Genomic DNA, 11,323 nt, shown 5'->3' on the forward strand with positions numbered 1-11,323 from the left:
AGCAACTTTTTTTTAAAAAAACAATTAACTAAAATCTAATTAGGAAAAACCTCAAATCACAACGTGATTAATAGTTTTCAATCTTAGTTTATTCTTATTTTATTTTAAAAATATTTTTTAGTTTATTTTTGCTTAACGTGATGAAAAAAATGAATACATCTTGACATACGAATCAAAGTAGTGTCGTTTTGGAAGTAGGAGAGCACCAAGACAACAATATGAATGAATTTTGTTATGTTGAAGTAGGTGGACGTACCTGAAGAAAGACAAAGTGGGCCTGTTGTTTTTTATTTTCTAATTTTAAAATCAGAGTTAAGAGGTTTGACATCTTTTGTTGTCTGATATCTTAAACTTCCTCATTTCATCAAAATAATATATATTTGTAGGATATAAGATGAATTGATGGACCAAATCGAAAGAAAGAAACTTGAATACCATATCCATTGAAAATGATTGAAATATTGAAGACTACCGAAGGAGAAACTAAAGCAAAAAGAAACAAAAGTTAAATATCAGAGACTCAATGAAATATGTGTACATCAGAGTGTGCATTGTAGTTGTTAGCTTTATGCAATTCGTTACTGAAAAATATCTCTTCCCAAATTTGCATTTTGTAGCCTTTTTTGCAGATATTTTTATGACTAGGAATGCATTTGTGTACATGGTACCGATGACAGAATTTTTCTTTCTTTTTTTTTTTTTTTAGATATTCTTTATTACGCATAAATGTATATATATGTGTTATTCTTAGACCCCAACTTTCTTGTTGGTCAAGTTTTATTGCTAAGAATTAGGAAAGATATATATTTCTCAAATAAAAAAATATCTAATATATCAATTGTTATTTTTTAATAATAATAAAAAAGAGGCAATGGCCAATGTGTTCAGTGAATCCATAAAAGTGGGAAAACGGTTGGTGTAGGTGATTTGATAATTAATTGAGGAACAAGGTAGAAAATTAGCAAACATTTTTTTATAGCATCTATCTAGAATTATGAATCTGTTATTTTTACTATTGAACTATTTGACCCTAATTAATGGTAATAATAACAGTAAAAGACAATTAGTCCTACATAATTTTCAACCACAATCAAATTGAACAATTTTCATTTTTCAATTTGATTATAAATTTTATGAGAGGCCGTATATTTCGTTACAATTACGTAAAAAGTGGGTAAACATCAATAAAAGAAAAAAAAATCAACTATAACCTATTTTTCACTTTATTATGAATGGATTACCTTTCAACTGACGTGAAGGTGACGTGGGTGGAAAATATAATCAGAATGGTGAAGGAAAGGGTAAAAGGTGGAGTGGTAGAGGATACGGTCGGAAAGTTGGTTTTGAAATGATATTTGGGAATTCATATTTGATACTGCGGCTTCATTGGATGGTGACCCACTGACTCTAAGATGTGACCAAGCCTTTTCTGTACCTTTTATGTAAATATTCACGTCCACGTACAATTTATTTTTTAATTAATTAATTAATGAAAAATACTCCACTGCAGTTTTTGCATTTTACAATTAGGAATTTTTAATTTTTGTCTGCGCCAATCGTATTCCTATTCTTCCTCCGTATTCATACGCCTCCGTCCTACATCTACTTTTTTCGGTGGAAATTATTCCAACCTTTCCCCTTTGTTTCTATGTATATATATATATATATATTCACCTTCCATTCCTGGTGACGTAAATTGAGTGAAAAAAAGGCAGATTTTATTATGATTAAAGCACACCCTTGCTTTACACGCAGGATGTGATATATTCATCATCATCTCTCACCTCCGCCCCTACTTACGTAGTAGTTCCTATCCTATATGTATCTCTCCCACTATATATATATATATATATATCCATTTCTATTCTTATAGTTCCTTAACTTCAAACAACTAAAACCAAAAACCCACATTCTTCTTCTATTTTTTTATCAGACCAACCACCCGGCCAATCCTCCCTCCTTCCAGACACATTATAAATTAAACGTAAATATCAAAAAATAAAAGGAAAGGGGAAAAAATGCGATTTTGTGGGATGCGGGTAGCCCAAAACCCGAATCTCTCAATTCTTAACCAGGAAACGGCCACGGTGCGGAAACCAGTATACAAGTACAAGTTGCGTGAAGTGGAAAATAACGTGAGATGTGCTTCGAGTAGTTCCACAGGAGCAGGAGGGTCGTCAGGGTGTAAATTAAAAGTAAAAGTGGGAAAGAGATGGAAGGAATATGCTGGGTTGGGGAACTGGGAAGGCCTCCTTGATCCCCTCGACGATAATCTTCGCAACGAGATTCTTCGGTACGGCCAGTTTGTGGACGCCGCTTACAAGTCCTTCGACTTCGATCCTTCCTCACCCTCCTACGCCACCTGCCTCCACCCCAAGGCCTCCTTGTTGGACAGCTCCGGCCTTCCCTCCACTGGCTATCGTGTCTCCAAGCACTTGAGAGCAACCTCCGGAATTCGCCTCCCCCGCTGGCTCCACAACGCTCCCTCCATCTCCGCCAACTCCAGCTGGATTGGCTACGTCGCTGTCTCCCAGGACAAGCATGAAATCTCTCGCCTAGGCCGTCGCGATGTGGTCATTGCTTTCAGAGGCACCGCCACGTGCTTGGAGTGGTTGGAGAATTTGAGAGCCACTCTTACCACGCTTCCTGGCGACTCCCCTGGGGTGATGGTGGAAAGTGGTTTCCTGAGTCTGTACACCTCAGGGACGGAGTCGTGCCCGAGCTTGAGGGAGATGGTGCGGGAGGAAATAGGAAGGCTCCTGCAATCCTATGGGGATGAGCCATTGAGCCTGACGATCACGGGGCACAGTCTGGGGGCGGCATTGGCGACGCTTGCGGCATACGACATAAAAGAGTACTTCAAAAGAAGTGCGCCGGTGGTGACAGTGATGTCGTTCGGTGGGCCACGGGTGGGTAACAGGAAATTCAGGCAGCGGCTGGAGAAGCAAGGGACAAAGGTGCTGCGAATTGTTAACTCGGAGGATGTGATCACGAAACTTCCTGGTTTCGTGGTGGAGGAAGGTGGCGGTGTGAGGTGGATTCAGAAGTGTGTAGAGGAGACCCAGTGGGCGTACTCAGAGGTGGGACGAGAGCTGCGACTCAGCAGTAGAGACTCGCCCCACCTCAACCGCATAAACGTCGCCACGTGTCACCACCTCAACACATACCTCCACTTAGTTGACGGATTTGTTAGCTCTACCTGTCCTTTCAGAGCAACTGCTCGCAGAATCCTACCATAAAACACATGAGATTCCTCACTAAACTCAACTAACTCATATTAATTATTCAAACCTTTTTTTTCTTCCTCGTTTTACAACACTACCTACTTCTCTTACTCCCCTCCACTCAATTACGACTTTCATGTTCATCAACTTGTTTTGGATCTAATTTATCTTTTCTATTTCCTTTTAACATAAGCTTCGTCCTGGAAATTAAACCATCTTCACCATGTTCGGATTTTAATTACTCAACTAAAATCAAAATTACTTGTAAAATAAAACATCTGTGACCCACAAGTCCTTGAAAACGAAAATGAGTACTATGTGTGGTTTTGTATACTTCCTCTTGGTTTAGATCATCTATATATGATCTAGTTAAAGTTAATCTTTTCGTAAAAATAAAAACGATAACTGGGGTTAATATTCATTTCAATAAAATGGAACATCAATAAATAATTACACAATTATAGAAAACATCAGTTGAAAACACTATATAGTGATTAGAGTGGGATGTGGAACATTGCTTGATTGGAACGAAATTGGTTGAGCCTAACTCAACTAATAAAGATATATATCTAGGATTAACAAGTCTCAAATCTCTTAATTTCCCATTTTGAACTAAGGAAGATTCAAATCTCATTTTGATTCTTAAGTTTTGAAAAATATTTTATTTTTAATCCTTAGACTTTTAGGGAATGTTTGGGATAAGGATATGAGTTGCTATGAATGGAGATATGAGCTCAACTCATTCTTTTTTTTTTTTTTTTTTTTTAACAGAATACTATTGGATGAAAGAGATCAAGGAATATGTCCAAATATATCAACTAAGTTGATACATCTCTAACGCTCCCATCATACCCTAAACCCAAAAGTCAATATGCATTCATCACAAAAGCTTGGACGGAACAAAAGTAGAAAAAAGAGGCTAGAGGAAAGCTTTCCAAATAAACACAATAGTAGAGGAGTTGTAATGATAAAACAAAATAGATTTTGCATGCCAAGAGGCCACCAAATTGATAATGTCTTCCCATAAATGACGAGCGACTCTTCAAAATTCTTGAATGGTCTAAGGGGAATTTTGTATGCCATTGATACTTTATACTTATATCCAGCAGCAGTGCACCCCTCATCATTACTATGCCAAACGTTGTCCAACTTCAACCACCACCTCTTATGGCCAATTTTGTCAATTGTTGGCAATAGCCAACTCTGGCCACATCCGACCACCACCTTCAACAACCAACTCCTATGACTTCAACAACAGTCACCTCCACCAACTCCGATGGCCAGTATTTAAATGGATCATTCTTTTTTCTTTTTTCTTTTTTTTTTTTTTTGAAATTTTGAAGCTAAAATAAACACTTTAAAATTTTGGAAACCGAAAGAAAAATACTTAGATGCATCGTGACATCATTTATCTTTGTACATCGCACTGAATTATTCAATCACAATTTAATACATGAAAAAAAAATTTGAATTATTTGAATGTACCCAAATATTATCCAAATTGAAACAGGGAGATAGACGTGTTTGATAAGACTAAAGTAAGTTTTTTTTTTTTTTTGCCAAAGGTCATAGTCTAGTGAATGGAAGGAAGAGAAAGAGTAAAGGAAAAAGGCGAGGCTTGTATTTTAGCAGAGAATGCGTGATAAGTGGAAGTGGAAGTGGAAGTGGAAGGAGGATCTAATATCCAATATTAAGACTTAAGATCGACCGTAAATATTGAAAAAATAATAATAATAAATAAATAAAATATTGGACCACCGACCCCGTTGGGAATGGCCAGAAGACTGAAGTGAAGAGGACGCTTGGCAATGTAGTTCCCACGTGCGTTCCAATTTCTGCCGTCCATACCAAATTCTCGTCATAATCAATTTTCATTTCCAAATTCTCATCTTATTATTATTTTTTTTCTAACTTGCAACATACGAGTATTCAACGGTTGAATTGAATTTGATTGAAAAATTTTTTAGGCTCAACCTAATTGTTCTGTTTATAAATTTTTTCAATCCAAATAACCCTTTTAAAAAATGAACCCAATCCAACTCAACCATAAAATATTTGGGTTGGGTTGGTTCGGATTAATTGGGTTATTTATTTAAAATTTTGTTATAAAAAGAAGTAAAACATAAATATATAAAAATCTAATTTAATTGTTTTCATATATTGAATTAAAATTAACAACTCCATTTCAATTTATATAGTGAAAATTTTCTTTCTAAAGTGTAGAGAAACTACTTTTAAAAGTTGTTGAAGAATAAATTATTCAAAAAATATTAGAATTAAATAAAATTAAAATCAATATATGTATAAATAAATGTATTATAAGTAATAAAAGAATATATTTTAAAGTTAATAATAAATTCGGGTTTGTTTGGATTATATTAAGTGAACCCATGAACCAACCCAACCCATAAAATTTTCATTTATTTGAACTCAACTCAACCCAAATGAGTTGATAACCCAACCTAAACCGCATGAATTGGATTAGGTTAATCGATTTTTTCAGATTATCGTGATTTTTTAACATCCTTATTGCAACAGTTTTTTCCAACTTAGTTTACCCCTACACTTTCTTTCTTTTTGGTGTTAGGAATTTAACCCAAACTTTTAATTAATCATTCATATCTCCACTAATTTTTCACCCTTTTTCCACTTTCATCTTCAATTCTTTTCCCAGCAGAAAAATTTCCACCTTCTCAATCCATTTATGATAGTTTATATATTGGTTAAATTGTTTAGTATGTAAAGTCAATAACCATAAACATATAAATATCACAATTACTGCTAAACCCAGCGACTACTGTTTTCTGGCTAAAAAAAATACTTATTATATGGCTAATACATATTATCAATTTATCCCATGATCAACAAATTCAAAAGATTCAACCGACATCCACACGTATGTCTTGCCATAGATTCTTTTTTAATTTAAAGGCAGTAATTTAATCACATTAATTGATTCATTTGTTTACATGGGACATTCATTGAGAAATTTTTTACTTTTATTTTTCAACTTACATTTATTATACCACAAATTTTCAAAGGTGATAATTTAATTGAATTTATTAGTTTTTTTAGTTGATCAATAATCAAGAATAGAGATTCAAATCACTAATATTTTTTTTAATTAAAATGCAATGTCCTAACTAATTGAATTATACGTAATTAATTGACGATTCAAAATACTAACAAAAAAGGGCAAATTTTACATTATGCAATAATGATACAATTGCTTATATACCATAGGTAATATTGTGATATTTTTTAATTTAAAAAAATAGTAGGATATTTTATTTTAAAAATATGTAGACCTTTTTCATTCTCTATCGCTCAACGATAATTAAAAAGGTAAATACATATTGAATAAAGTTTTCAAGCACGATTTTTAAATATAGAAAAATGAACCAAAATATTTATAAAATATAACAAAATTTTAAAACTATCAATAGTAGATGTTAATAGACTCTATAGATTTCTATCAGTGACATTGATAGACATTGATGGAAGTGTCTATCAATGTCTATCATTAATAATTCTAAAATTTCGTTATATCTTATAAATATTTTTCAACAGTTTTATCATTTAAAATCATTTTTCGTTTTTCAATAGTAACAAAAACAATAACCACATCGATGAACTTTTTTGGTAAAGAAAGAGACGTGTTGGCATTGGGACAATTTTATTTTGATTTATTTCCATCTTTCCGGAGCCACTTTCGACGTCCTTTTCTACGTTGAAATTCACCACTAATTTAAATGTTTAGATGGATGGATTAGGCAAAGGTGAAAGATACCTAATTACGATAGAAAAATAATTAGTTAGAAAAAATTGTTAGGACTTAGGAGGAATAATATAGTAATAATAAAGGAAAAGGTCAATTGAGAGCGAAAAAAATAATAATATTTACGTACATTGAACTACACTTATGTTTATACAACTCAATCCAATCACACACAAAATATTTGTATATGAAATACTATGATATAATATTATTAAAGAGTGTTTAGTTCCCAACTTCTAGTAGATGGAATGAACTATTATCGCGCACTTTATATTTTGGGCTCAAATTATAATAGTTGGTACATTCAACTGTTATAATATATAATTAACATTATTATTTGAATATATTAATCTTTGGTAAATTATTTAGGATTAATTGAATAAAAGTGTACTTTTGAGAAAAAAAATAGGGGAAAGAGGTCCTTTTGAACAAATTTAGCTTTGTTTTATTGGGGAGACGCAACCTTTGTTTTTCTTTTTCTCTTTTTTTTTCTCTTTTTTTAATTTTTTTTGACGGGTGCCGTTAAAAGGAGATTTAGAGTTTATTTATTTATTATTTGTTTGTCTTATATCCATTCTTGCTTTGAACATATGAAGCATAGATACGATTACATAATACAAATACGATTAGATACGATGATTCGTCAATTTCTAAAAAACTAAGATACGGATATGTCTAAGGATGCGTCATTTTTTATATATTTTTTTAATATATATATTTATAGAAAACGAGGATAGTGATACGTTGAAGATATATGTTCTTTTTTTAAAAAAAAAAATCTAGGATATAAATTAATTTAGCATATAAGTTAATAACAATAACACAAAATTTATAAAAAATACAATACAAAGAAGAAAAAGATTAGAGGGAGAAGTATGAAGATAAACGAAGAACTTCATTGAATTGTTGGAGATATCCAAATGGTTTATATTTTGATGGACTTTGTGGAGACTCAAATGTAAAGATGAAGATTAGATGATTTTAGTCTAAAGTTTGGTCTATTATTTATTTATTTTTCTTTTAGTTTTAGACGCTTTTTAAATAAGTTGCCTAGTTTTAGATTGAGAAATATTAGATGAGTTGCTTGTCTTTTTTTTTCTTTAAGAAAAAATACACATAGAAATAGATACGTCAAATCGCATGTCAGATACGTATATTTTGAAGTATCGATCCGATACATGTCTGATATAGATTCTTTGTCTCACATGAAGTATTGTGCTTCGTAGCTTTGAACATTTTTATTTTTATTTTTCTTTTTTAGTCTTATTCCGAATGGATCTTTCTTACTTCTTCTCCCTCATTTTTCTTTTAATATTTTCTTTATTTTCTTTATATTTTTTTCCAACCAAATTTATTTCTACTCTAAAAAACTAAATTTAGAACCCGAGCTTTGAATTTAGATAATATTTTGTTTGTTAAGTTCAATTTTTTTTTTTTTGGTTGGATTATTTTTAACTTTTAGGTGTTGAATATACATTTTTAATTATAATTAGTAAAGTTCAAGTCAATTTGACAAGATTTCGAAATGATTTCTTTCCTTCTATGAGATGTTTCATATCATATTTATTATTTTGAGTTTATTTAGTTTATATTAGTTTGATTAGTTAATTTTTTTTTTTCATGATTTAATGGCTAAATTGATCAATCAATTATAATTAATTCAAATATAAAGTACAAACTTTTACAATTATAAAGTAAAACTACTCTGTTCTTTTCCATGATATATTGAATTAATTGACTAGAACTACAATAAATCGACTAAAACTAACCATAATTGTATTTTAGTTGATTAATCAATTAGTTGACGGTGCCAAAGTTTACCGACCAAATTTTTAGAGCAAGAGCATGACTTAGGCAATCCAATTTGTTACATCCAGAGTTTACTATTTTCCCTCTCTCGTATTGGGTTAGAAAAAACTAACATAAACTATCCTTAAAAAAAAAAAAGAAAAAAAAACTAATCAAACTAACATAAACTAAATAAACTCAAATTAATAAAAATAACATGAAATATCTCAGAAAATGAATTTATCAAATTAACTTGACTTTACTAATTTATAATTAAAAAAATTAATTATAATGGGTAGCATTTTTAGGAATAATAACGAAGTGTATAATATTATTTAAAAAAATTACAAATATAGTCAAATCTATTGGTGATAGACTTCTATCGTTGATAGACTCTTAAGTCTATCCGCGATAGACTTCTATCGTTTATAGACTCTTACCAGTGATATGATCTATCACTAATAGACTCTTATCAATAATATGTTACTATTTAAATTTGACCATATTTGTAATTTTTTTACATTATGTTATATCTGGTAGTATTTTGGGTCTAATATCTATATTTACAACTGTCCAGAAAAAAAAACATATTCCACACTTAAAAGTTAAAAATAATGAAACAAAAATTTTAAAAAATAATTGAATTAAGCAAACAAAGTATTACTTAAATTCAAAACTCAACTGAAAAAAAAAAAAGGAAAAGTTTACATTAAAAACAACTCAAAAACGTTTTTTAAGCATTAATTCTAAATTTTAGTTTTTTAAAATAGAAATAAATTTGGTTGAAAAAATATAAATAAAAGAAAAAGCAGAAGAGGGAATATAAGTAAGAAAGATATGCTGGAAATAAGACTAAAAAAGGGAAAAAAAATTAAAAGAAAGAATAGATAAAAGACAAATAAAAAGAAGAAGAAAAAAAGAATTTGTAAATCTCCTTTTAACGGCGCCAGTCAAAAATTTTTGAAAAAAAATCAAGGATGAAGACGTACTCCAATAAAACCAAAAAAAAAAAAAAAAAAAAAAAATAAAATAAATAAACACCTATTTAACTAAATTTGTTCAAAAGGACCTTCTTTTTTTTTTTTTTTCCAAAAATACACTCTTTATCCGACTAACCCATTATTTACTAGACTGTAATAATTTCTTACTCATGATTTCTTTCTATTTATTATAATATTTATTATTTTGTACAAGTATTAAAATAGTATATAATCCTTAAGTAGGATGTAGATGAATAGGCATGTACATATTTGAGGTGAGGAAGGAAAAAGGTAGGTGGCGAAATAGTAGGAGGTTGAGCTGGCATATGGTTGCCTCCTAGAACTCAACACACCGCCGATTTATCTCCCCAAACTTATATTCTAAAGTTTCTTCAGTCAGCATCCAATTTTTGGACTTCCGGACCTTTAATATCGTATCATCAATTTTCTCAAAATAATAATAATAATAATATATGAATCAAAGTCAGCATAAAGATCTGTCCACATTTCATTCAACTACGACTTCCACTTCCACTTCCACTTCCATATATCCATATATTTCCCTTTTTATACACACTTCCTCCTTTTCACAACTAAGTGCCTCTCCCTCCAATTATACACCATAAAATTTCATACCTTTCCCGTCATTCTATTATAATATATAATTAATAATCAAATATGTTTTGAGTGTATTAATAACTACGACATTTGTAGATCAAATCCTCTATCATCGGTTGTAATGATAATAATAATAATAAAGATGTTCATAAAATTAGATCCATTTTAGTTTTTATATCCTAAAGACTTAAACTCTATTAAATTTATATAACATGTGTTGGGATTAGTACCCTAAATTTCGTAGTTCTCGTAGTTTGTAAACTATATGCAGATTGTTTATATTAATAAAATAAAGAGTTTTTTTATTTGTGCATTAACTCAATCCAATAAATTAAGATTCGAAGTTATTTTATGTAACTTAAACATGTATGCGATTAACATACAAATGGATCATATTTAAGTAATAACTTAAATAGTTTATAGTATATGGATAAGATTGGGTGTCTTATTCTAGTAATACTACTGGCATACTTTGTAATTGTTACAAAAGTTGTAAAGTGTTACAAATAGTGTGATCTTAATCATTCATGTTAAGACATGCGAGTGGGGGTATACTATACAAATAGTTTGTATAAGACCAGATCGTGAAATGATTTGTCTCTCTTCATAATACTGTTAATTAATGAATAGATTAACATTTCATAGGATGACCATAGTGAAGGAAGGAACTCTTATAAAAAAGTACCTCTGCGCGGAAGCAAGATCATTCCAAATTCATTGTGATAGAAATATCGCATTCACAATCAAATATACAAGTTATGCATCTAACAACAAATTACGACATACTTAGAACAAAACGTAAATGCAAAGGAATGAGAGACATACCAGTTGAAGAACTCTTCTTCTCTATAAATCTTGCTCTCGTCAAGCCAGCAACTCTCATTGTCGCTAAGATCGTCAAGCCTATCATCCACCAAATCTTGTTGTTGTCTACC

At 30.8% G+C, this 11,323-nt stretch overlaps 1 protein-coding gene across 1 annotated transcript; it reads left to right on the plus strand.

Moving 5' to 3' along the window:
- Positions 1–1,897: 1,897 nt before the first annotated feature.
- LOC120069269 (phospholipase A(1) DAD1, chloroplastic) lies at positions 1,898–3,281 on the plus strand. The gene has a single exon (XM_039020991.1). The coding sequence runs from the start codon at positions 2,019–2,021 to the stop codon at positions 3,237–3,239; it is 1,221 nt and encodes a 406-aa protein (XP_038876919.1). The 5' UTR covers positions 1,898–2,018; the 3' UTR covers positions 3,240–3,281.
- The last annotated feature ends 8,042 nt before the right edge of the window (positions 3,282–11,323 follow it).

Source organism: Benincasa hispida, chromosome 1 (assembly GCF_009727055.1).
Source record: "Benincasa hispida cultivar B227 chromosome 1, ASM972705v1, whole genome shotgun sequence".
Lineage (NCBI taxonomy): Eukaryota > Viridiplantae > Streptophyta > Magnoliopsida > Cucurbitales > Cucurbitaceae > Benincasa > Benincasa hispida.